Source organism: Ipomoea triloba, chromosome 8, assembly GCF_003576645.1.
Source record: "Ipomoea triloba cultivar NCNSP0323 chromosome 8, ASM357664v1".
Taxonomy (NCBI): domain Eukaryota; kingdom Viridiplantae; phylum Streptophyta; class Magnoliopsida; order Solanales; family Convolvulaceae; genus Ipomoea; species Ipomoea triloba.
In genome coordinates, this window is record NC_044923.1 from 6806859 (window position 1) to 6834367 (window position 27509).

Sequence of the window (27509 nt, forward strand, 5' to 3'; positions counted from 1 at the left end):
ATATTTTCTATTCTTTTTTGCTATTTCTCATATTTCTCCTGATTGTTTAGTAATGAAGTCTGTTTTTGTCTTTGTCTCTGACCTATCCAGGACTAGGAAAAGCTCTTTAAGGCTATGGTTAATGCGTTGTTATTTGACCAGAGAATATCAACGCTCTACGGTCAACCAACAAACACTCAAATACTTATTCTATTACTCTTAGGTGAATTTTTTCCTAATATAGTTATACTTATTGAATATCAAAATATAAGTGTATTTCAAGATAACGCACAGGCCAAATATTCTTAATATATTATAACAAATCAATTCCGTACATCGCACAGATGAAAATACTAGTTTAAGAATAATAGAAAAATGTTTTAAAACTAAGTTACCAAAAAAATAATTAATATGACTAATAAATATAAAGTAAATAAGTCGAGTATAATTTTTTTTAAAAATAGAGTGATTATAATGGAGGATATATGCGCCCAAAAACAATCAATATTTATTGACCACAACCATCCTTTTCATGGGACTAAATCGCAACAACATTGCAGTCGAAAACTTATCATAGTTTTAATTAAATTAAAATAATAAATATAATTCAAGGACATTTAGGTCCTCCTTCTTGGGTCTTCCAATCGTTATAACAGGAACAACATTCCTTGTTTCCATAAGTACCAGGTGGGACGCAATGGCACCGGTCGCAACACATGTTGCAGAACATCAAACACCTCTTCTGGTGAGATGTTGCTGAACATCTCCTATTGCATTCACTTCCACATTCTTCCAAAACACAAAACAAAACCCCCAAAAAAAAAAAATATTAGTACTACAATTTATTCCATAGCTCAAACGGAGAAGACCAATCAGTCCTTCAAATTCGAATTTATAACTTTGTCATTACTAAGTCAATAGTTTGAACAACTTGGTTGAGGTTACGTCATTAAACTTCACTTTCAATCATTTGAATAACGTGGTATTTTAAAAAGAGTAGTGCTAGATATCCCTCAAATTTTCCCCCTCTAATTTAATCCATCACTCATGACATGGCAATATAAAGGTTGAATCTCCAATCTAAAGGCTTCCACACCTACCCCTTTCTCGACAGAGCGTTTGGGAAGATGTAAATCACGATAACTCAACGGCTCAGTAGAGGATTTGCCCACTTTGAACACAATCCCCACACTGTCGCTGCCGAGGTTCAAACCATGATCTCTTCTTCTAAACACGGTCTACCAAACCCATGAGTTAAACCCATGCAGGTGGGTATATAGTACTTTATAAACGAATTACTTACGATTTGCCGGCACAGGGCAAGTGGTCGGATCAACAGGGGGTTTCGAGATGAGTGTTGCATCGAAGCGCGGTCCTGCCTGCTTGTTTTCACAAGTTTAATTTGAAGATCAATTAAATCTAAAAGATAACAGTAAATGATGATACCATTTTTTGACTTATTTGTGCGTAGATTTGATTAGTAAGGGCTTATTGAAATGATATATGCCATTCAATTTTAAATATTAAATAATTAAATACAAACTTACCATTGAAATGTCGAGAACGGCCAATGATGCAACGAAGAAGAGGATGAAAGCATATTGAATTCTTGAAGAAACAACCATAGTTTTTGTATGTTCTCACTTCTCTATTTGTTTCTTTTCCTTTTGGTATAGGGGAAAGAATTATGTGAGTTACCCTAACAACAATATGCCTTTATAGGAAAAATATTTTTTATTTCCAATGAGGGTACTGAATGTCTGAATTAGGATGATATAATTTTTCCATAAGCGCTAAAAATGAAGGATTTATTATAATCTACCAATTTTACTAAATTACATCAACGAATTATGCAAATCATACCCATAATTGAGGGCATAATATCGAATGCAAATATTACATACCCATAAATGTTTGTAATCTATATCTTATACTATATATAAAATAAAATCCTCCTATTTCATTTTCTCGCCCAATTTGTAGTCAATTAATTAAATATTTTATTGGTCAAATAATTAATAAAGCTTATTTGGTTAGAAAATATAAAATGGAAATTAACTAATATTTATTAATTGGTAATATCGTTTTCTATATTCGCGTAGCAATACTATTAATAAAAGTAAAATCATCTCCTTCATCTTTCCGACAAAAACAAATATTATTAATTAATTGGTAAAAAAATTAATAAAATTTAATTGGTAACAAAATTTTATTTACCAAATTCTGAGAATGGAGATTATGAGGTTGCAGGTGGAAGAAAATGGCGAGAGCAGGGACTCTGTTTCCCCCCTCTCGGCCAGACCCGCAAGCCACCTGCGCGAGAGAACAGGTCCACCCGCAGGCCTTAAAGGCCCGCGGGGGTGACCATGCAAGGTGTGCAAGTTGCGAATGACAGGGCTCCAAGACCCCGGCCCCACGATGTCTTGGCGGCGAGGTTCGACACCCTGCTGCCAATCCCGGCGGGATGAGGGGCTCACTAGTTTTGGGGGTATACTCCCTTGCCTATTAGGTCCGGCCACCTCGCATTTTTAGCCCGATTGAACCATGGGAGGTCCGGGTGCTTGATCTATTAGTTGCCTTTGATGAGATAAATTGTTAATTAAATGTGACATTCCATTTCGTTATGTTATTATGTGATCAAGCATGATATTTTCTTAAATGATATTATGAGATTATTAAGTTTGATATTCCCATGTGATATTATTCTATGATTAAGTTATGTGTTCAAGTATGATATTTCCATGAGAAATGATATCATATGTAAGCAATGTAACTAAGCTTGATACTCTTATTTGAAATACAACTAATGAAATAAATAATGCGAGAGCATAACATTCCTACATGGAATGCAATTATAAAGTAAATTATGTGATTAAAGTATGATATTCCTAGTTGATAGAAATTATGAGATAGCATGAAATCCTTATTTATTGAAAGAATGAGATTATGAAATGATTTATGATGGGACCATGAGTTGAAGTATGAAAATTTTGAAGAGGAAAGCAAATGATATGCATTCTATCTTTGATATTAAAAATGTCATGTTAAGTATGATGAATAAAATCATCTATATGATTATTGCTTGTGTATTTATTTATAATCTCATGCCTATGTACATATTTACCAAGAAAAGAGTGCCAACAAATACAGAAATGTGACAACATATATAATTAACGCACCAGCTAGAGCTAAAGGGTGATACTAAGAAACTAAACAAAAAACAAAAACTAAAAGGCTTTAGCAACCTTACTCTCAAAAAAAAAAAAAGCTTTAGCAAGCAACCAAAGTCCCCTATATTTAAGTATTTTATGCATGTACAATGACAGTGTTATTTGTCGCACAAAGGAGCTATCTTAGACTGGTTGGGTGAGTATGAAAGATATAGCAGATTCCCTTTAAGGTTACATTTAAAAACACGAATGTTGGTCCCGCAAGTAAAAGTCTAGAAAGGGGGCAGTGTGTTTAATAGACTTGTTTGACACTCTTGAAAACTTTTTCGAACAACAGTGAGCTAGAATTTAGTTCAAAGTTTATAAACAAAGCTTTGAACACATAGCTAAATTTGTAGTTTGAACGTGTTTGAGTGCATAAGTATGGGGTTAGTTCGTAGTTCGTAAATAATGATAAGCAATGAAAATGAAGAAAGTAAAGTTACAAGAATTTTAAATAGAATAATTGTAATGGAGTGTAATATATCATTATTACAATAGCGGAGGTATCCCCAAAAACAATCAATAGTTATTGACTTATTGACCACAACCATCTTTTTTATGGGGCTAAATCACAACATTGCAGTTGAAAACCCATAGTTTTAATTAAATTAAAATAAATAATATAATTCAAGGACATTTAGGTCCTCCTTCTTGGGTCTTCCAATCGTTATAGCAGGAACAACATTCCTTGTTTCCATAAGTACCAGATGGGACACATTGGCACCAGTCGCAACACTTGTTGCAGAACAACAAACAGTTATTCACGTGAGATGTTCCTGAACATCTCCTTTTGCATTCACTTCCACATTCTTCCAAAAACAAAACAAAACACAAAAAAAAATAAAAATTATTAGTGCTGTTACATTCATAAAGTGACTGTGCTCATTGGAACTCAAACTCATGACCTCCCATTTAAAAGATTCACTTTGTGCCACTAGACTACAAACTCATTGGCACTGAAAATACTTCCATAAAAGTTACAAATTTTAAAAATAATTATTAAACGTATAAAGTGGCACATAGACTTTATAAACGAATTACTTACGATTTGCAGGCACAGGGCAAGTGGTCGGACCAACAGGGGGTTTTGAGATGAGTGTTGCATCAAAGCGCGGTCCTGCCTGCTTGTTTTTCACAAGTTTAATTTGAAAATCAATACAAACTAAAAGATAACAGTAAATGATAATACCATTTTTTGACTTATTTGTGTGTAGATTTGATTAGTAAGGGCTTATTGAAATGATATATGCCATTCAATTTTAAATATTAAATAATTAAAATACAAACTTACCATTGAAATGTCGAGAATGGCCAATGATGCAACGAAGAAGAGGATGAAAGCATATTGAATTCTTGAAGAAACAGCCATAGTTTTTGTATGTTCTCACTTCTCTATTTGTTTCTTTTCCTTTTGGTATAGAAGAAAGAATTATGTGAGTTACCTCAATAACAATATGCCTTTATATATAGTTTCTTTCCATCTATGAGGGTACTGAATGTCTTAATTGCGATGATTTAAATTTTCCATAATCGCTAAAAATAAAGGATTTTACTATAACCTACCAATTTTACTACATTTCATCAACTGTTATAAATCTATTATTTATATTTGTAACAATTTTGACATTTATTGTTGTAGATTATGTTATTTCATATAATATATATATATTGTACATAATACATATTGTATAGTAGAGGATGATGAATAAGAAACATATTTCTATCTTCAAAAAAAAGGAAACATATTTCTGATAGTTTCCAGTTTCCATATATATTTGTTCACAATTCCTGCTGTGAAACGAGCATAGGCCTCAAACAAACATGCATTACAACATCAACGAATTATGCAAATCTTACCCATAATTGAGGACATAATTGATCATTAACTACCAATTCAACCTAATTACGCAATCAAATGCAAATCTTACCCATAAATGTTTGTAATTTTAAAAATATTCCGAACTATTATGGTTAAATTTTCTATAATCAAGGATGTAATTTGGTTGAATTGGCAGTTGAGTAACGACTTGGAAATGATAATATAGTCAATGTACCATTTTTGGTATTGACTTGTGAAATTATATATTTTTTCCTAGGATTAGATGAGAATTTCATGGTGGCAATAACATATGACTAAATTATGTAAGATTTGCATAATTGAGGACATAATATGGTATAGTTGATAATCAATGGTCAATTTTAAAATTATGGCATGGCTAAAATGCAGTTGTTATATCGTGGATCATGGTCATGACTGATACTGCAGTTGTGTTGAAAGGGAACTGTAGTTGTGCAGAACGGAGGCTGTTTCATCCGACAGGAACTGCAGTTGTGTTGAATTGATACTACAGTTGTGTTAAACTGATACTACAATTATGTTGAAAGGGAACTGCAGTTGCGCGAAAAGGGAAGTGCAGTTGCGCGACTGTTTTCATTAATCAAAACGACGTCGTTTTGATATCGTGGTCCACCGTATAATTTGCGGTTAAAATGTTATCTATGAATAACTTTATGTCTTATATATCAAATTTATCTTGCGAAGATTGGGAAAAAAATGACATGGTTACCCTCTCTCTTCTTCTTTAAAAAAAAAAACATAATAAATAAAAAAAAATTAAGGAGGCAACCATTCCCTTCCTTTCATATTCTTCCGTGTAATTACTATAGTAACTTTATGATAATCTCTTTATGTAAGAAATTAATGCCCAAAACAATAAATGTTGGCTCCTAGAAAAATTATTAGAAAAATTAATGCCACAAAATTAATCTAAATATATTATCATTAGAAAAAGTCTGGCTCTTATACCACTATTAGAAAAATCATACAAGCGTAACGGAAGTATCAATCGTTTATTTTTAGATTCAACGTTCAAAGATGGAGTTAGAAAGTTTTTGCTAAAATTAATGCCACAAATAAATAAATACACACACACACACATAAGTATCAATTTTTTTTTTTTTTAGATTCTACGTTCAAAGATGGAGTTCGAAAATTTTTACTAAAATTAATGCCACAAATATATATATATATATTCTTTTTTTAAATGTTGTTTTTTATAAATGATAATTAAAATTTAAAATTTTAAGAAATTGTGGAATATAATTTGAATTAAAATTTTTAATTATTTTTATTTATTAATATTTTAATATTGTGCATGAATTTTTGCATATCGCTGTGTACAATTTGCTAGTAATAAACATATAAGTACTGTAAAACAGTTAATACTACTAATTAACTTTATTGTTTTTTTTTTTAATGCAATCATGATCTCATCTAGCCAGATGAAACTCAAATCAAATGCTGTAAGTTCAACCTTGATCTCAAGCACATATATATACACACACATTACGACTATCTGTGGAAGTTTTTGGGTCGGTGAGGTGAGTCGTTTTCAACTCCGGGAACCTTTACTAGTGTATAAATTGATGCTCCGGCAAGGGCACCAAGAGTTGGAGCAATCAAATATATCCATATTGATTTATAGTTTCCTGTTGCCACAGCCGGCCCTATGCTGCGCACTGGATTCATAGAGCCACCGCTAGACGGCCTACACATTTCACAAACAAAATAATAAAGCACGTTATTCATCAATTATTATACCATGAACCAGGTTCGTATTGCATTGTGAACCCTAATACAAAAATTCGATACCTACAGTTAATAATTTTTGTACATGTAAACAAATAATTTGATAATTGCTGAAACATTATATGAATATATGATAGCTACAAGTATAAATATGTTAACTATAAGTACAAAATGTGTCAATACAAAATATGAAGGTTATTTTTAGATCAGGGTCTACAATACAAAGTAGACCCTGGTCTATGGTATAATTTGACGTTATTCATAATATAATATTGTGTTTATTACCGAAATGGTCCCTCGACGATTGTGAAATTACCAATTTGGTCCTTGACAATTTTTCTTGCCAAATTAAGTCCTCGACTTTGAAAATTTTAACCATTTTGGTTCTCCGTTTATTTTACCATTTGATATCCGTTAAATCGGGACCAAATTGATAATTTCATTATAGTCAAGAGACAATTTCAGTAAAAAATTAATTACCGAAATGGTACTATGACAGTATGACTATAGCAAAATTACCAATTTAGTCCCGATTTAACGGTTGTTTAACACCAAAATAAACGGAGGACCAAATTGGTTAAAATTTTCAAAGTCGAAGATTTAATTGGGCAAGAAAAATTGTTGAGTACCAAATTAGTAATTTCACACTAGTCGAAAGAGTATTTCGGTAATAAACTCTATAATATTAGTCTCGTATGTTTGGAAATTTAACATTATTGTTTTTATAAAAAAAAATAAAAATTTGTTACATGGCCTTATTTAGTTCTTAAAATATGAGATTCTTAGGCGTAATATGATATTTTTAAAAAAAAAATGATTTTTAAAAACTATTTTTTTGTTATATTTCTCCCAAATTATTAATAGTATGAGAATTTATCACTCCGTAAAAGTATAGTTTCATTTAACCTAGCAAGCTTGAAGCTATGATTGATGAAGTTAATTCTTCTCACCCGGCAATAAGAATGTTTAGCATGACTGTTGCTCCAACTGCTACACCAGCCAATTTTCCCACCTACAAAATTAGAAAAGAAATACTTTTAAGTAAATAATATTTGAGTTATAGACTCTATTTAGTAACATAGTTAGTTTATCAGTCAATTTTAACTTGTTTGATCATTATTAGTTGTTTGATTTGGTTAAACAGTCATTATAAATATTTGACTAATTAATTTTTTGTAATGGCTTATTTATCCAAAATCCTAAAATTCAAGAAGCTGTTCAAATCAATTTTATCGATGTAATCAGTTATCATCTAACAGTAAATTTATCAAATATTTTTCTCAATCAACTAATACTATCAACTAGTCAAATTCACTAACTCAATAAGCTAACAGTCATTTATCAAACACCCATAATTTTCCCTTCATTTTTTTCTCTTTTCTTAACTTTTAAACCGATCATGAGAAGTATAAAAATGATTTGTTGTAATAATTTGTCACTATCTACTCACCGCACGGCTATCCGTAGCAATCGCAGTGACAACAAAGAGTAGATTAAAGGTGATGAGGAACTCGAGCGCGAAAGCTTGGCCGGCGGCGACCGAAGGGGCGGTGACCCCGCCGGACATGAAAGGGTGGAAAATGGCCTTGAGAGCTAAAGAAGCACATATGGAAGCCGAGACTTGTGCCACTATATAAGCCGGGACTTGGGACCAAGGAAAATGGCGAAAGGCTGCTAAGGCAATGGTGAGAGAAGGATTAAGATGAGCGCCGGAGATGTGGCCGGTGGACACAATAATACTCATCACGGCAAGGCCGGCGCAGGCAGCGTTTCCGATCAGGGTCTCCGCGCCATTGTACTTTTGGTTCACAATCGGTGCAGCCGTTGCGGTGAATATAAGGATAAATGTCCCCACAAATTCCGCTCCTACCTGAAAAATCAAAAAGTTAAGTGTGAGTGTAGCTCCTACCTGAAAAATTGAAAAGTTAAGTGTGAGTGTAGTAACCTGTAAATACTCTTCAATATAAAATGATTTTAGTCATACATTGAGACAAAAAATAAACACTCAATTCTGTCTCACTGAAACACATACACTCTGTAAGGTTGAGTGTGAGTGTGAGTGTAACAACTCGTAAATACTTTGATTTGAATCTTCTAGGTAAGAAGATTTTAGTCTTTAAGTTGGGACAAAAAATAAACCCTCAACTCTGTCCCACTGAAGTACAATCTGTAATTTAGGGACCCTCGTGCCTCAAGTTTAGGGTTTAAACCTAAAGAGGCTTAGGCTAGGCAAAAAGGAAGAAGAAGAAGACCGGAAATGAATGCATGGCTGGCCGGCCGGCTTGCAATTACCTTGCGAGCAAGCGGGATTTTCGGCGACGGTGCAACGTCCAAAGCGGAGCACTTGCAACGAGGTACTGGATTCCGATCACACGGCGGCGAGTCTATCCGGACAGAGGTGAGAATCGGCGTTGGAGTCGCCGGCGGCGGTGCATTCGTAGCTCTAGCAGCCTCGTATTCCGGCATTTCCTAGCTTAGCTTCTTCCTTCAATTCAATCAAGATTTCAGTTTCTTTTGCAAGCATTCATTTGTACAAAACACCCCTTTATATAGATACATATATGATCAACCAACACCTTTTCATGCAATTTTATATTATTTAAATTATCCGTACTTTTAAATATTAAATTTTAAAAAAAAAATCAAATTTATCTATAAATTTGTGCAAGAATAATATTATATACGAGTACTAAAATGAAGAATAATATTCTTTTTTTTTTGGCCCATTTTGATTGATTCGGATGATCATATGTTTGGCTCTTATAAAAAATACGCAATATTAAAGAGTTTTCTTCGACATATATATGTTCAACTCTTATAAAGAATGTGCAATAATGTTAAAGAGTTCTGAACCAGACTTTTCCCAAAATAAATAATTCATATAAAGAATATACAATAATGTTAAAGAGTTCTGAATCAGACTTTTTTCCGAGTAAACAATTCGTTCTACGTGCATTCTAATGACATTTGTGGTTTAAAAGAGGAAGTCATGGTGGAACAGATTCCTTGCAGAAGGTGCAAGCAACCCAATAGGCAATGAAATATGCCTATAGCTACTAGACTTTGAGCAGGAAAGCATTACTCCTGCCCCATGATTTGAAGCAGCTTTGCATTTTTATCAGAGATAATATATTCATTAAGTTATCATCTTCATTTGTTTATTACAACACTACTGACGAGATTACAGAGAATTCTTGCCACCAAATTCATCAGCTTCTGCTAAAAACACACAGAATTCTTGCCACCATTAGCCAAATGAAACACAATTAAGGAATCTTATCCTTGATGGCCAAGATAGTGTTTCCTAGCTATCCATTCCACATGCATAGGCTATCAGACCTTGTCTTGCAGGTAGGCTAGAATAAACACTGCCAGAGCTCCCAAGGAAACGCCTAGTAAAGGACCTGCAGGGACTAGTTTGCGGGAAGCAGCTAACCGTATTCCTGCACAACAAAGTGGAAACAATTAGAATAGTGGGGTGTGGGGGTGGCGATTACTCGATTAGATTGTTGAGTGAATAGGAAGTGAAGGCTTACCGAATACACAAGCAAAGAGGAGAGCCGATCCGAATGCTAGGGCATCACCTAATTCCTTTGTCTCGGATGCTTGCATGAGAAAATAGGCCTGTATAGGAGGAATGGGATGCATGTCACTTCTAAGACGGGAATGGAAAACCTTATCCAGTTCAGGGCGCCTCAGACAGAATATATACGTCCTCATGTTTTACAAGCAATTCTTATCCTAGGTAATTATAGGTGCATGCAAAAGGAATAAGCATCAATTGTAGTAGGCAAACAGAGCCTGTCAGGTCTTCAATAAAGAGAAAACTTATTAGGAAATGAATTGAACAGAATCCGGGAATAAGCAACAAAAGTTTAAAACCATCCATGTTTGTCAGAACAAATAGCCACGACCATCAACTGTCAGAATCCCTAACATAAGAAGAGCACCCGTAGGTTAATGACATGAATTTTAATTTTCTCACAATGTTTTTCATTGTCTCATATGCACGTCAATCTGCATAAAATTTCCGGTCCTCAGTTAAACCATGAAAGTGCAAACTTTATATCTCAAGAACTAAAGATTCCAACAGTGACACACGTTGTTTGACAGCAATAAGACTGTACCAGTGAAAGAAAATGGCAGCCCGGCTCTCAAATCACTATTGTCTATATTTCTATTTAATGATCTACCAACACCGAAAACCATAAATCTCTGTGGGCTATAGGGTTACCAGAGCCATGGACAAAGCAAACTTTAATCTAATTCCTTTTACCCCCACTCATCAATTGACCAATCTACAAAGCTAATAAAGAATGAGCAAAAGCTAAAGCAAGAACATCAGAAGCATTACAAACAGTGAAATCGAAACCTTAACAACCAGAATTCAATTCTCTGCCTAAACATTTCATCTTTTTATTATTCCTATCCCTGGATCAAACAAAATGAAAATATCAAAGATAAAGCAACTTTCAAGACTTCCACATTGTCATAAAGAGTTAAATACTACAAACTCTAAGGCCATGTTTGGTAAATGACTGTTAGCTGATTGGGTTAGAGGGTATAACTAGTTGATAACATTAGCTTATTGTAGAAAAGTGTGTAAATTAACTGTTAACTGATAGCTTTCGTATAATTTCTTTTCTCAAAAAGCAAATTGAAAAATTTGTTTTGAGCAACTTTTTGAATTTTAGCATTTTGGAGTTATAAAAAGTTTATTAATCAAACACTTTTATTGATTTTTTAACAAGTCAAATAGCTAATAGTGGTCAAATAAGCCAAAATTGGCTGATAGGCAATAACTATTTTACCAAACAGGGCCTAAGCACCACTATCCACGACATCTAATAGTCAACTAAGTTGATAGGAATCAAACTTAGGGTGTGTTTGGTTGGGGGTTTAGGCATAAGGTATGGGTATCAAAGTGATTGTTAGTGTTTGGTTGATAGGTTTTGTGAATGCTACTATGGGTTTGAAATATCCCATTAATGGCAAAACCCATACCCTTATTAAATAAGGGTTTCATCTCCCTTCATCATTTCTTCCCCAACTATTAATAATCATTCCCATTCCACCCAACTACCAAACATGCTAAATACTTTCACCAAAACCCATTACCCTTACCAAGTATTTGATACTCATTCCGATTCCGATTCCCATGTGCGAACCAAACGCACCCTTAATGTCACCATTCATTTCATGTCTTTTTGCAAGTTGAATTTTTTAATAAAGAGAAAAACTCACAGGTGTGGGGTAAACCCACCCTAGTTGATGGCAAAGAACCTCCGGAAAATAAATCAGTCTAGGTTACTCATAGCCGACTAGCTCAAATTAATGCAAGACAATAGACTGCTGCTCCAGCTAGAAGTTGAATTTGTAACCTTAAATTCTATTATTCTAGATAGGAAGTTAACCACAACAACTATCACTAAAAAACCAATTTCTTAACAATTCAAAGCAAGAACTAAAACACAGAGCTTAAAAGTTTGCAACACTTAACTGTACCCATAAGTCCAGCACCGGTTAAGCCGCCCAGAAGTGAGCCCTTACTTCCAGATCTTGTAACTGCAAACCAAGAACGCATTTTGGGGGTTCAAATATGACAATTATACACAAATTCCAAACCAGAAAAGCAAAGGGCATACATGCAAAGAGGCCGCCACCAAACAAAAGCGTTCCATAAGCTGCAGAGGTTAGAGGTGCGAGGTCTGTGGTTGTGAGCTGACAGTTACAGCGGAGACGGGTTGTGGCAGTGCCGGAATGCAGTCGGGTTTTGTGGGCCGGAAATCTTGGTGCATCTAAGGTGGTAATGGTAGAAGAAATGTGGGATAAAGATGGTCTTGTAGGAAGCGGCGAGAAGAAGCTGACATTGCTGCAACAACCCATCGTCTCCCCCGTGAACACTACAATTCCGGCGATAATCCCGGTTTTACTCCGTAGTCCGTATTCACTGGGAAAAAAAATTAGTCTGTGGGCTAAAAATTTAGTTGGGCGGATTGGGCCAAGCTTGAGCAGTTCAAAATAATACAATACTTTATTTTCATTTTTCTGAAAAAATGTCAAATTGGCCCCTAAGTCGGGTGGATATTGCAATTAGATTTCCTAACTGAAAAAAGTTTCATTCAAGTCCTATAAATCGGTAAAAATTGTTCAATTAAATCTAATTGCACTATCCACCAACTTAGGAATCAATTTGACACTTTTTTATTTTTATTTTATTTTTTCAATAAAAAATATTTTTTTTTATTTTAGTTATAATATTTGCCTTATTTAGTTTAACTTTCTTAACAAAATGATCAATAAATGTTTTTAATTAGTTTCAACGAGAGACTAATGGAGTTATAATGGGATAATGACATTTTTTTGGTGAATTAAGTTTTTCAACTTTGCCTAACAATTTCTTAGATCTCATGAACTTGCCTTTAGACCTATGAGGAGGTAAATGAAACCTGCATAATCTCGAACTCATACCAAATTCTACTCTTCTGTGGACCAGGAGTCCAATCCCAATCACATATGAAATTGGTGGAGCTCATTTACAGATTGTATGTGATATTGAGGTTCAAATCTCATACTGTTGCTGGAAGTGAGTTTCAACTTTCAAGTACAGTTACTCAACCACTAAACCACTTTCATGGGGCAATGATGACAATTTTGTCAAGTTAAAATATGTACAGTATTTAAACTCAATGTACAAATCTATTAGCATTAAAGATATGGATTAAAAAAACTAGGAATATAACCTAATTCACATATATAATGTTTTTAGATTTGTTCCATGTTTCACTCACTCAGTAATATATTTTGAGGTAGTATGAATAATTTTTATTTTTTTTGTCTGCATGTGAGTACAAGGGATCCAATCGCCTTTAAGTCATAACCTTTAAGTCGGACGACGAACTAATTACACTAAGTTTCGAGGCTATACAAATAATATTTAATGAGTTATATTACATGTATTCCCAAATCTTGCTCCTTCAAATTTACCTTTTGATGTGGCAGACACTAATTGGTTATTTTTCATGTGAATCCTTGTAAAAATGTCTACATCAAAATTTTAATTGTTGAATAAAAATTGAGAGTAAAAAATGTAAATACGTACATGTAATATTTTCCATATTAATCGAGTTATACTACATGTATTTAAGATGATGAGTTTGAAAAGTGACATAACTAAACGGGTGAGTACTAATGCCGCTGCTTTCCTTAATTAGCTGCGCTTATCACGGAATACTATATATAGACAAGGAAAATGCTGCTAATAATATTCTTTTGCATTCTCCAAAATCCAAATGTACAGTTTGGTTTTTCTCCAAATGAATCCTTAATAAATATTCAAACAACGTAACTGGTCTTCAGTTTTGACAATTTCCAACTGCCACTAATGGAATATATGTGTACTTTGATTGATATTTTAATTAAATTTTTTTTATTCACTATTCTGATGTTAAATAGTTATACAGTAAAATTCGATTAATTAAACTAAGTTATTATTTGTTGGGGTTAAATAATTTCTCTACACATTGGCTAAAAACGTTATTGGGTATTTGGGTTGGAGAAGGCTTTATTGCCCTTATTCAAATAGGTACCAAGTCCTAGATTATAGAGTAATATTTGGATTTTGGGGTAAGAGCATGCTTTTATAGTGTGATCATTATACTTTAGGGTATGTTTGATTTATGAGGTTAGATCCGAAGAATGAGAATGAAAGTCATACACATTGTTTAGATTATTTCTATAATTATAAAACTTATTACCTAATTTAAATCATGTATCATTCCATTAATTCAGTCTTATCTATCCTTATTTCATCGCTTGCCTCTGGACCTGGCAATTATGGACACGACCCGTTAACACGACACGAAATCGGACACGAAAATAACGGGTTAGTGTTTAGCCTTAACATGTCCCGGGTCGTTAACGGGTTGACCTGTTAAGAACCCGTTATGTTTTCGTGTCTTAACGGGTCAACCCGTTAAACCTATTAAGAACCCGTTAATATTATCGTGTTAACCCGTTTACACGAACCTGTTTACACATACCTGTTTAGAACCCGCTAAGAACCATTGTCATTTAGGTAAGAACCATTGTCTTTACAAAATATATCATGAACATGATTAAGAATGAATTTACTACATTAGGCCAAGATCATACACCAATTATTGATGTTCAACAATCTGAAATTTGAATGTTTATTGTGTTCAATTTTATTCTAAAAACTAGTATGGACTTCTTTAATTATGATTTTTGGATGTTATTTTATAATTTTATGAATGTTATAAATTGAATATTTTTTTAGTTTGTTTGATGGATTGGATTATAGGTTTTATTTCTTATATATATATATATATATATATAAAACTTAACTTTAAGTTTTAGTTCTTAATATATCAATAGATTTAACAGGGTTAAATAATGGGTTTCGTGTCATATCGTGTCGACATGATCTGAAACATGTTAACAAAACGGGTCTATCGTGTCAACCCGTTTAACCCGTTAACAATTCGTGTTCGTGTTCGTGTTACAATTTTGAACCCATTAACCTTAACGTGTCGTGTTCGTGTTTAACCTTATCGTGTTCGTGTCGTTATCGTGTCGACACGTTAACGAACCCGTATACACGAATTGCCAGGTCTACTTGCCTCCTCACTCATCTCTTCTCCTTTCATCGACTTCCTCACTGCATTGCATACTCATCTCAAGATCAATTGCCTTAATTTTTTATTTTTGTATTTTTAAAACCTATATTCAAATTATAGGGTTATATATAACCAAATGTCAAAGTTGGCAATTATTCAAATTCTACTATATTACCAAACATGCAAAATGCATTCTCAAAACCCAATCCAATTATCAAATATTTGATTCAATTCCAATTCTTATTCCTATATTCGAACCAAACACACCCTTAGTTTTTATTTAATATCTAAATAAAAAAATTTAGTTCAACCAAAATGAAGAGGACAGTATCTCCAACAGCGGTTTTTGGTCGTCCATGGAGACAAATTTGTATACTTTCACTCTCACCCACTCACCTGTCACCTCTCCCTTTTATTACACTCTATATTCCGTGTTCAACTCTATAATTACGCATCTCCGTTTCCGCACTCTTTCTCGCATCCAATCCCCATTACCCGCTTCTTCTTCTCCATAACACGAATCCCTTCTTGGGTTTCTTCATTTTGAGCTCCCATGGCTTCTGCTTCTGGAAAGTCTTCATCTTTGTCTTGATGCACAGTAAGTATCCCATTTTTACCTTCATTCTTTCACTTTTTCTGTAAAGGGTACTCCTTTTGCTTCTTTTTTTTTTTTTTGTTTCTGCCAGAGTTGATGGGGAGGGGGTCCATGTGTTTTTCTTTTTGATGCAACTTAGCTAGATATATAGGATAGCTACATCCTAGATAACACCTGTACACGTTGTTGTTCTTTATCATTTTCTCTTTATTTGCAAACTGGCATTTATGATTTGCCTTTGACTGTAAGAAATCTTTTTTAAAAAATGGTGTCTTTGACTCTTTGGGTGTTGTTTATGTATGCACATAAGGTGGGGGTGTGGGTTTTCATGTCTGGTTATTAGTGTGTTTTAAGGTAATCTTGAATGAAGTTGATGATGTGAGCTCAGGCAATGAATGATGTCTGGTTTTTGGCAGGGGTGAAAAGATTAGAAAGGAAGTTGAAGGGAGAGGGTGATTAGAGCAGAGCTTCTAGCATTGTAATTACATACTTATTCTGTGCTGTGTTCCCACTTTTTCTCTCTTCCTTTGCACCCCAAAGGCCACCATTATAGAGGTATGTCTCACAAAGTTTTCTTGATTCTGATTGTAATATAGTCATATTCAAATATATATATATATATATATATATATATATATGAATGACCCTTTACTCATCTTTACATCTTTTGTATATAATATGTTCAGTCCATGTAAAGAAGATCCTAAGCATTGTGTTACACTGTTTTACTCCTCTTTGTAGATTCAATTCCTTTTTAAGGGAAGATAAAATATCATTGAATTGAAGAGAATGGTTTTGGAGTTTAGTGTTGTGATTCCATTTTTATCATTCCTTCTTATCAATTGCATATTTTGGGGCAATCTCGGCCAAGTTGATCAGACTGCTGACTTGATAACCACAAGGTTACAAGTTCCACTCCCAACACGAGTAGCCTATCAGCCTTCTTGGTTTGAGCCGATCAGCTATGAGCAACCTAGGCCGGATTACCTCCTTATGATCCTTTGTTGGCTAGGGTCACTAAGTTGGTTTATCTCCTTGTAGTCCTTTGCTGGCTAAGATCATGGTTTGGGAGTTTAGTAGTGTTGGTGATTCTTTTCTAGCATTCTACAAATCATGTATTTGGGTGGCTTTTGCTGTCATTGATTTGAATTGGTAAGGGTGGTGGTGATTGTAGATGGCAAAGGAGTATGATGGATCCCCCAAAATTACACAGCTGGAAACAAGGAGAAAACAGCTAACATGGATTTTGGGAGTAAGTGGCCTCTGCATCCTATTCTATATTCTAGGAGCATGGCAAAGTACAACACCTCTCCCTACAACTCAATCTGAAGTTTACACACGCGTTGGCTGTGATAATCAATCCTCCCAAACAGGCAACCCTCCTGAAATGGCAACCCAACCACCATCATCATCATCGTCGTCTTCATCGTCTTCATCATCAGTGTCATCGTTGCCATTGCAGCCAGCCCCCTTCGACTTTCAGAGCCATCACCAATTAGAGGTCAAGGATTCTGTGGAGCCTGATAACTATGCACCCTGTAGTATGAATTTCAGTGAGTATACTCCCTGCCAGTATCCACCGAGGGGAAGGAAATTTCCTCGTGAGAAGTTAAGGTACCGGGAGAGACATTGCCCCACAAAGGAAGAGCTCATCAACTGCCTCATTCCTGCTCCCCCCAACTACAAGAGGCCTTTCCCGTGGCCTCAGAGCAGAGATTATGCATGGTTTGCCAATATTCCCCACAAAAAGCTTAGCGTTGAGAAGGCCGTTCAGAATTGGGTCCAAGTGGAAGGCGACCGCCTAAGATTTCCAGGAGGTGGCACTATGTTCCCACTCGGAGCTGATGCTTACATTGACAACATCAATGAACTCATTCCCCTCAGTAATGGAGCCATTCGAACTGCAGTCGATACAGGTTGTGGAGTAAGTAGCCTTCTCCCTCATTGTGCAATGTTTCCAACAATGATAAACTAATGTGAGCTGCTAATAATATAATGAGATCGAGCCTCAGTGGAGGCGGTATTGACTCTGTGTGCTTCAACAGGTTGAGAAAGTATAGATGAACAGATACTACAATGTAATAGAGTCAGTACTACTCAAAAAATAATATAATGCTTTATAATTACCTTTAATTTCTCCATCATAATTCATCTCTATTTTGTTTCTAATGGATATATTCTAATTAAGGTTGCAAGTTGGGGCGCTTTTTTGTTGAAACGAGACATTATAGCCATGTCTTTTGCTCCGAGAGATACACACGAAGCACAGGTATGGTTTGCATTGGAAAGAGGTGTTCCAGCTATGATTGGCGTGATGGGTGCACAAAAACAGCCATTTCCTGCAAGGGCTTTCGATATGGCTCACTGTTCTCGCTGCTTGATACCTTGGACCGACCATGGTAAGCTCTCCTAGACCATGGAAAATGTAAGATGGAATATAATCTAGTAGACTAAATTCCAATCCATGACCATTTAATCATACATTATATTGGTTACTATCTGTCCATTATTGTCTCAGTTGAAGTGTTTGTGTGTTTTTGTTATGGTTACAGATGGGATGTATTTAACGGAAGTCGACAGAATCCTTAGGCCGGGAGGATATTGGATACTTTCGGGGCCTCCTATCAACTGGAAGCAATACTGGAAAGGTTGGGAGAGAACAAAAGAGGATCTGAAGCATGAGCAAGATTCCATCGAGGATGTTGCCCGACGATTGTGCTGGAAAAAGGTAACTGAAAAGGGTGATTTGTCTGTGTGGCAAAAGCCTCTCAACCATTTTGGGTGTTCCAGGAGAAGATCAATGGCTAGTACAATGCCCCTCTGCAAATCGAACAGTTCTGATGAAGTTTGGTACAAAATTAATTCTCTATCAAAACTCTACAAGTGATTGAGATGAATACTAATGTTTGAACTTCTGGACTTATAGCTGATTTATTTAATTTACCTTGTTTTTTTTCTTGAGAAAGGTACAAAGATATGGAAAACTGCATAACCCCGCTGCCTGAGGTAAGCAATCCAGATGAAATTGCGGGTGGGGCATTAGTGAACTGGCCAGAGCGGGCATTCGCTGTTCCTCCTAGGATTCTCCGAGGTTCAGTACCAGGAATCACAGCCGAGACATTCAAAGAGGATAACGAGGTGTGGAAGCAAAGGTTGTCGTACTACAAGAAGCTCGTGAGTGCCTTACCCCAAGGGCATTATCGCAACATAATGGACATGAATGCTGGTTTAGGCGGCTTTGCAGCTGCCTTGTCGAAAATTCCAGTTTGGGTGATGAACGTTGTCCCAGCTAACATAGAGCCTAACACCCTCGGGATAATCTATGAACGAGGCTTCATTGGCACGTACCAAGACTGGTGCGAGGCCTTCTCGACCTATCCTCGAACCTATGACCTCATCCACGCTGGCAACGTGTTCAGCATCTACCAGGACAGGTAACAAAAACTCGTTCGTTAGCCATTGCTCGTGCAGCGTTGCATTCTAATCTCGCGTGCACAATTTTGGTTTTGCAGGTGCGATATCAGCTACATTTTGCTCGAGATGGACAGGATCCTGAGGCCCGAAGGGGTAGTGATATTCAGAGATGTGGTGGAAGTGTTGGTGAGAGTGAGGAGCATAACAGATAGAATGAGATGGGAAAGTCACATTGTGGATCATGAATCTGGACCGTTTAACCCCGAGAAGATCCTTGTTGCTGTCAAGACTTACTGGACAGGCAACATTGAAGGACAACAAAGATGATGTTTTTCAGTTGACAGTTTGAAGGTTGTTTTGCCCTTTTTTTTTTTTTTTTTTTTCATTTTAGATGACAGGTCTCATGATTCATGAACTTGATTCTTTGTAGAAAACTATGTTAATCCTTTATCTGTTAGGAAAGCTAAGAACTAGATGCTAGACTTAATACTGCAAGAACAGTTCTTTTTGTCCACTTGATTGTTACTTGATCGAGTAATATTTTATAGAATTAAGTGCTTTACTTATCTTCATCTAATACGTATTAAAATATATATATATAAGATAGTTATTGATGAAACAAATTTTATTTTAAAAAAATGAAACAAATTTTATTCTAAAAAAAACAATATGACTGTAAGTAAGTCGGGTCTCAAGATTTTATCAATATGCCAAGGTGTTGTCAACTTGCAATCGTTATACTCGCAACACGGTACACATAGCAATGTGCACCACGAACGTAAATGACGTCGTTTCAATGTTAGTGGACGCGAACGCGAATGACTCAAGGAAATTCATTATTTATAATACACATAATCATTATCTAGAATTCACAGAACGTTTGCCTAGAATACACAAAATGTTTGCCCAGAATACACAGAATATTGATACAAAATACACAGATGTTAGTGGACGCGGACATGAATGACTCCAGGGAATTCATTATCTATAATACACATAATCATTATCTAGAATACACAGAACGTTTGCCTAGAATACACAGAATGTTTGCCCAGAATACACAGAATTCATCTATCCTCCTAACATTCGAATGCACAAACACATCACAACATGTGTTAATAACATGAATACACAGAACACTGACACAAAATATACAAAATTCATCCTCCTAAACATTCGAATGCACAAACACATCACAACATGTGTTACTAACATGAATACACAGAACGGTTGCCTAGAATACACAGAACTGTTGCCTAGAATACACAGGATGATTGCCTGGAATACACAGAATATTAATATAAATACAGACACCGGCCGAACCGGAAAGCGTGATTTCCAAAAAAAAACGGACAATTAGTTTATAATGTTCAAAACGACGTCGTTTACGTACGTGGTGCACATTGCTATGTGCACCACGGTGCACGGTATAATTTGCCGTAAACTTGTTTGGTTGTTTGTAGGAATGTTTTTGTGGTAGTTGCTACCTCGTTTCCATTTATATGTGTAGGCATGTATATATGGGCTGAGTCGTTATTGCATGGATAATAATTCATAGAATTGTGTGGACCATAAGTATTTTGTGTACAAAAACTCATAAAGTATATTATTTAAAAGTACATTATTTTGTATATTATCAAATAATGTACATTCAATACACAAATAATTTACTTTTAGTATATTAAAAAAATATACTTTGTATTCAAGAAAAATAATTATTTGAGTACAGAAAATGCATTAAGGCTATGTTTGACAAATCTAGCTGAAAAGGTAGCTGAAAGTTGAAAAGTAGCTGAAAACTGAAAAGCTATAAGTTCGAAGCTGAAATCTGAAGAGCTATTAAGCTAGCTGTTATGCTTAAAAGTGTTTGAGAAAATTACCTTTTTGATAAGCTGATAAATGAAAAAAAAAAATGAAAAGGACATCTTCATACAATTTAAATAGTTTTAAATTTAAATAGGTTTGTTTATATATTAAAATATAAAATAATGAAATTAATATATTTTAATAAAATATAAAGTAAGAACATATATTTGAAAATATATAAAGTAAAACAAAATGTTTATAAATCATACAAAAATTAATGTTCAAACACAAATGTCAAATTAAAATTACAACCAAACATATTGAAGAGAAAATGCCAAAAGAGTTTTAATTGGGAGATGTAAAGGATGTCATTTATTTAAAATAACAAAGATAAAGATGGAAAAAAGTTACAAAACTACTAGCTTATTTTTGAAAAGCTACTTTCTAAAGTAGCTTTTTAAAATAAGCTCTTATTTTAAGCTACTAGCTTATTTTGAGAACATTACCAAACAGAGCTTATAGCTTATTAATAGTTTAAAATAAGCTATAAACTCTTAAATAAGCTTTGCCAAACAGAGCCTAAATACTGTAACTTCTCCCTGTGCGTGAGAGAGAACTTCTATGCTATACAATTCAACCTGTTTCTAAAAGGCTCTTGTATATATAGTGGTGCAACCTCCTTCTGTGAGATAAGTGTTTGTTTCAAGCCTTCCCATCTTCATTTTCCAACTTAAATGGGTCTATTTTGAGAATTAATTTCACCTTCAACCAGTTTAGCGACAGATTTCACTGTTTTTTTTGTTTTTGTTTTTTGTTTTTTGTTTTTTTGTTTTTTTTTTTTTTTGTAGTGAGTATTTTCCTTAGTTTCATGTTTCTATGAATTTAATGTGATTCAACATCATTCTAATTTTGATTTCTAGTGCTGAGAAGCACTAGAAATATATTTTCAGTGCACTAAAATATTTTTTTCTGGTGCACTGGAATATATTTCCAGTGCAATGGAAAATAATATTCTAGTGCACTAAAAATATATTTATCAAGTAATGATGGATTTTGTCCAAAAATTAACTATACAGTATTTGACATTTGTTCTCCAAATATTAACTACACAAATGGATTATTCTTCATCTTGTCAATAAAACATTCCAAGTGAGCCAACTGAAGAGTCGGTTGGGCAAAAAAGCCGACTGATGTTTGGTAATTAGTACTTAGTAGTGTGTTTGAACTTTTTATTGCTATTTTGTTACATAATGTTTAATTTAGACTTTGGATTTGGACTATGTGAGTATGCATTATATTGTTTGATAGTGTGTTTGAAAAATTAGGAAATGTTGAAATTTGGGGTTCTTAAATCTAACCGAACTAATTTCGAACCGAAACCGAAATTTTTCAAACTGAACCAAAACCGAACCGAACTATAATGTAAAACCGAAAGCATGGTATCATTTTCTAATACCGAAAAAAAAAAAAAAAAAACTAAACCGAATCCCGAAACGCTTACCCCTATTTTTAATATATGTAGCAATAATTTTCTTTTGATTTTTTTTTTTGGATCAAGCTACCTGAATAAAAAATTATATATATATATATATATATATATATATATATATATATATATATATATATAATGTAGGGATGAGTCGTTGAATTTTGGATAACCAATGAATAAAAAGAGTTTTATTGTTACGTAATTGTGAAAATTTTGATCTCTATAATTTTTTTTTTTTAAATATTCATGAATCAATTGATCTCATATTTAATTTAAAAATAAATTTACTTATCAATGGAATATAAAAAACAATCATTCAAGTAATGCTAGACGCTCATTTCAGTCATTTGTATTATTGTGTACATGGGGGCCATTGCGGTTATTAGTCAGTATCACCATTCCATTTATCACCTAACGTTATTATATTGGATCGACGGTCTGATTGCAACGATGCAATATAATTGCCCCCATTTTAGGGCAACAACAGTATGCAATAAATTAAATTAATTTACCTATAAGAAAAAACAAAGAATTATATTCTTAAAATCTCGAGAGAAAGAGACAGAGATGGTTGGGTGTTGCGTTAGGTCTAAGGTGTTATTTCCCACAAAAAGGTGAAATGCTCTCGCCTCAATAACATGTTCTTAGGTGGAAGGACTAGTGTTTGATGTCCACAATAAATATCATATTGAGTGTAATTTAAACATTGTGACTATATATCAGGTATTAATTTTGTGTCATTTCTCATAATCTATCACTTAAAAAGCAACTGAGTTACCCGTGTGGGAAGCAACTATGGTGTCTGTGTAGGCAATAAGTTAGAACGTTAACCCCAAATTTGAGGCACGTCACCGTTCTTGTCCTGAAAATTGAGAGAGGAGATAAATTACAAAATATGCTTCAATTGATCTATATGTCTCAAATGTGCCAAATTTATGACTTTTTATTTTATTTTATTTTTAATCTTTGATAAAACATTTTAATTTTTATCGAGTTGATTGATCAATTTAACTGCTCTAAATTTTTTGGTACAATAAAAGCATGAGACGTGCGGAGAGTTGCATGTGGGCGGACTGCAATGATGGCTTCATCGCTCTTGCATGGGGTCCTCTTCATTCACGGCCATGTCGTTGCTTATTAATGAATATTTTCTACCAAGGCACCCGAACGTAATGAGGCACAAAATATGTTTTATACACTTTTCATATTAAATTGATCAGGCCGGCCGTTAAAAAAAATTAGGTTGTTCATTCACATTGCTATTTGATAAAATTAAATTTTTGATTAGCGCGTAACTGCTTCTTTAAATTAGTCGAGGTTGCCCACAACATAAGGAAGCTAATATGCCGCTTTGATTGGGGGTCAAACTCGTAACCTTATAAAGTTACAGTTACCAAGTTAATCGTCTGACAAACTTTAGCTAATGTTGTCCCCATAGAAGAAAGAGAAAAAATAAAACGGAATTTTTAATTAGGGTAATTGTGAATAGTAGTGCAACATCGACCTAGTGCTAGTGTGCACAACGCACATTGCCCCCACCCCCGGCAATTTATATCGTGGACCAGGGTGCATAACCAAAATGTTAGGAGATGAGTTCTGTGTATTCTAGGTAATAGTTCTGTGTATTTTAGGCAATCATTCTGCGTATTCTAGGCAACCGTTCTATGTATTCATGTTAGTAACACATGTTGTAATGTGTTTGTGCATTCGAATGTTTAAGAGGATGAGTTCTGTATATTTTGTGTCAATATTCTGTGTATTACCTTAATTAGAGTTTTCTCTTTAAATTTTTGTCTATTAAAAAAAATTCTAAATTCTCAAGTATAGGATAAGAGAAAAAGTTATAGCTGGCAAGTAACAAAATTTGTTTTTTAAGAATAATAAGACAATAGTAAAGCTGTTTTCCAAAAAAAAAAAAAGAGGAGACAATAGTAAAGCACACTAATAAATGCGAAGAAGAAGACAAATTGTTGCATGCAAGAGCAAGGCATTGTCTCGGTGTCATGAAATGAACACTTCATGAACTCATGATGACCCTCCCACCTCTCATTTTCTTAGTAGCTAGGATCACAAATAACACACTTTTTATTTTTTATTTTTTTGAAAACCAACCGCACACACTTTTTATATTTACACACACACAAAATCTTTTTTTTTTTTTTGTTGATGATATTTTCACTAGGTTATCACTTTGAGATTATCAGAATTTGCCTCGAGTTGTACCTTCAGAGTTTGTCTAGGACAAAATTTGGCTTAAATTTATTTTATACTAATTATAGTAATTACTATTAAATGTTAAAACTATGGGGCGTTTAGTTACTTGTGTCACATTTCCTTCCAAAATTTTAAAGAAATTTATTTCACTTTTCGTCTCACAAATATAGTTGTATTTTTATTTTTATCCTTAACTTTGATTTGTTTCACTTTTAATTTTTTGGATTTAAAAAATGTTCCTCTTTTGTTTAAAATAATGCGTGAAGTATCTTTAATTTATTTTTTTTCAAAACATTTTAGGACTAAAATTAAAGTTAAATATTTTTATTTTTAATGAAATTAATGATTAAAAGTGAAACAAGTTAACATATGATGACAAAAAAAAAAATGACACTAATGTGGTATTCTAGAGTGGATACCAAGTAATGTAATTATTTGAACTAAATACACCTGTAAAAAAAATAATAACATACCTTTATTTGTTTGATTCGTTGTAGCGGAGGCTAAATCAACAACAATAATGAATCTTTTTTCTTTTCAAAATTAAACACTATTTGAGTGAAAAGTCACTTTATTCAATCTCCCCTTCACGTTTACCTAGTGTAATATATTTTGTAATAATAAAATTCTATTATGAAACTAGATGACTCTTCATGTGTGAATAGTGAATCGTTTGCATCTCAGAAATACAATAAAGGAGAGAGAGACAGAATACAGAGAGTCAAATTTTTATTAATCATTCTTCAGTATAATATATACAAGATATACAAAGTTTTAATATAATTCTAATACTACAAATGATGATGAAGTATTATCATAATATAATACGTACATTTAGTAATGTTAACATATATTTATTCATAACAAATTCTTTTTATTCATTAATTATCATAAATTAAAAAAAAAAGCCTAATCTATTAATCAAATATATATTGTCACATAAATAGATTAAAAAAATTAAGATAAAAATATAGCGTTACTCTTAAAATAAATACGTAGAATTTTCGAATCATTGAAGCTTGTGGACGTGCCATCCATGGCGGGCCACTCCTTGTTCAATTCTTACCTATTCTTGAAGGCAACACAGCTGATTGCTTGTTTGGAGATCATTCTAGAGAACAAAATATATATATATATATATATATATATATATATATATATATTACATTTGTATCTCTTTCTTCTTTCAGCAGTAACAATAATATTTACTACTCCCTAATCACTTATGATGGGTTTAATTGCATTTTTTATTTTTAAAATATGTACTGTAAAAAAATTAATTAATTTCAGTAAATTGATATCATATATTCATATCTAAGTTTTTTTTTTGGTGAGAAAACATCCGTGTAAAATCGGAAACTCAATTTACCACACTCTACGGGTCATAGGACCATGAGCATCATCAATTTAAGAAGAAGATTCTGCAAGCTCCTTGGCGGGCGTTCAAGAATATTCATATTTAAATATATATACACTAAGATAGTGTTATCATAATCTCAAGTAAAATACTCCCTTGTTAAATAGTTACATTCTTACATAGGTGTTTTGTGTATATTGAATACTCATACTTACTTTCATTTTTGGTCATTTTATTACAAAAAATTCATGACCACTATTCAAATGATTCACTTTGAATGAAGTTTACCTTATGATCTTAGCATGCAAAGGATCACAATTAAAGAAGTAAATCAATTTAAGTTACTTATAGCTAATCGGTTCAAACCGAGAAAAGCATTAGACAACTCTCATAAAAAATCGAACATGAAGTCTTTGTGGTTATAATTTTAATGCATAATTATGAGTGACATTAGCTTCCTTTTATAATTTGAAAGACTAATTATAATCATTTTTATTTATTTTAAGAACTATAAGTACAATGAACCTTTTACCCTCCCTATTGAATATAATCTCTTCAAAAATTCTAAAATAAAATATATGTTAAAGAAAGTGTCTTTAAAAAAAAAAAAGAAATTAATAACTTAATTTTAAATTAGTTAAAAATTATCCTGAACAATTAAATACTTGTAGCACCAACCAACAACTTAGAACAATTGATAAATGTTCCCATGGACAGCTCAATTGATAATCAAGTGATAAATTTTAGATAAGGATACAATATCGAGACATAACCGCCATATGTGAGAGTTACATTACTTACACCCAATATGGTGCGCTCTTTGAAGGCACCAATGCCCTGCCACTTAAACGATCACTGAATAATCATGATTTAAAAAAGAGTAATTCACGACATTCGACCAGAATTTTAATCTAATAATTTTTCAAAATAACAATTCAAGAAATATTTCAAGAAAACAGGGGAAGTAAAGTAATGTATCTCTGTCTCTATATAAAACCGCGGCGCCACTGTCCATTTTCATCACTCTCCTTCCGTTGCAGACCTGCAGCGCAGCTTTCTCATTTTATTCCTTTTTTTCTCTCTATATTCTCTCTGTGGTGTCCGATCAAAGATGCGGCTTTTGAAAGAAGACGCCACCGAATACGACGGAGATTTCCGAGACTCTCCGGTGTCACCATCCACCGCGGCGGAGCCGGCGTCACCTCTGGCACACAA

General features: G+C 33.8%; 4 protein-coding genes across 6 annotated transcripts; 1 reads left to right on the forward strand and 3 right to left on the reverse strand.

Moving 5' to 3' along the window:
• Positions 1 to 3818: 3818 nt before the first annotated feature.
• On the reverse strand, positions 3819 to 4560 carry LOC116026877 (gibberellin-regulated protein 5-like). The gene is made up of 3 exons (XM_031268303.1): positions 4483 to 4560; positions 4237 to 4312; positions 3819 to 4000 (listed from the first exon to the last, which is right to left on the reverse strand). Exons 1-3 carry the CDS (start codon positions 4558 to 4560, stop codon positions 3819 to 3821), a joined length of 336 nt encoding a protein of 111 aa, XP_031124163.1.
• A 1946-nt stretch (positions 4561 to 6506) lies between these two features.
• On the reverse strand, positions 6507 to 9246 carry LOC116026878 (probable aquaporin NIP5-1). The gene is made up of 4 exons (XM_031268304.1): positions 9073 to 9246; positions 8231 to 8650; positions 7731 to 7792; positions 6507 to 6739 (listed from the first exon to the last, which is right to left on the reverse strand). Exons 1-4 carry the CDS (start codon positions 9244 to 9246, stop codon positions 6544 to 6546), a joined length of 852 nt encoding a protein of 283 aa, XP_031124164.1. The 3' UTR covers positions 6507 to 6543.
• Positions 9247 to 9842: 596 nt separating this feature from the next.
• On the reverse strand, positions 9843 to 12753 carry LOC116027121 (protein FATTY ACID EXPORT 4, chloroplastic). Its single transcript, XM_031268551.1, has 4 exons — positions 12426 to 12753; positions 12281 to 12345; positions 10317 to 10404; positions 9843 to 10223 (listed from the first exon to the last, which is right to left on the reverse strand). Exons 1-4 carry the CDS (start codon positions 12664 to 12666, stop codon positions 10114 to 10116), a joined length of 504 nt encoding a protein of 167 aa, XP_031124411.1. The 5' UTR covers positions 12667 to 12753; the 3' UTR covers positions 9843 to 10113.
• Positions 12754 to 15839: 3086 nt separating this feature from the next.
• Positions 15840 to 19988, forward strand: LOC116026555 (probable methyltransferase PMT18). 3 transcript variants are annotated; one of them, XM_031267877.1, is made up of 7 exons: positions 15840 to 16017; positions 16431 to 16569; positions 16756 to 17938; positions 18203 to 18413; positions 18567 to 18864; positions 18981 to 19448; positions 19527 to 19988. In XM_031267877.1, the coding sequence occupies exons 3-7, from the start codon at positions 17189 to 17191 to the stop codon at positions 19753 to 19755; spliced, it is 1956 nt and encodes a 651-aa protein (XP_031123737.1). In that variant the 5' UTR covers positions 15840 to 16017; positions 16431 to 16569; positions 16756 to 17188; the 3' UTR covers positions 19756 to 19988. The 3 variants fall into 3 exon arrangements, with proteins under 3 accessions (XP_031123737.1, XP_031123735.1, XP_031123736.1); XM_031267875.1 differs by having other exon boundaries at positions 15842 to 16017; positions 17189 to 17938; XM_031267876.1 differs by lacking the exon at positions 15840 to 16017 and having other exon boundaries at positions 16310 to 16569; positions 17189 to 17938.
• The last annotated feature ends 7521 nt before the right edge of the window (positions 19989 to 27509 follow it).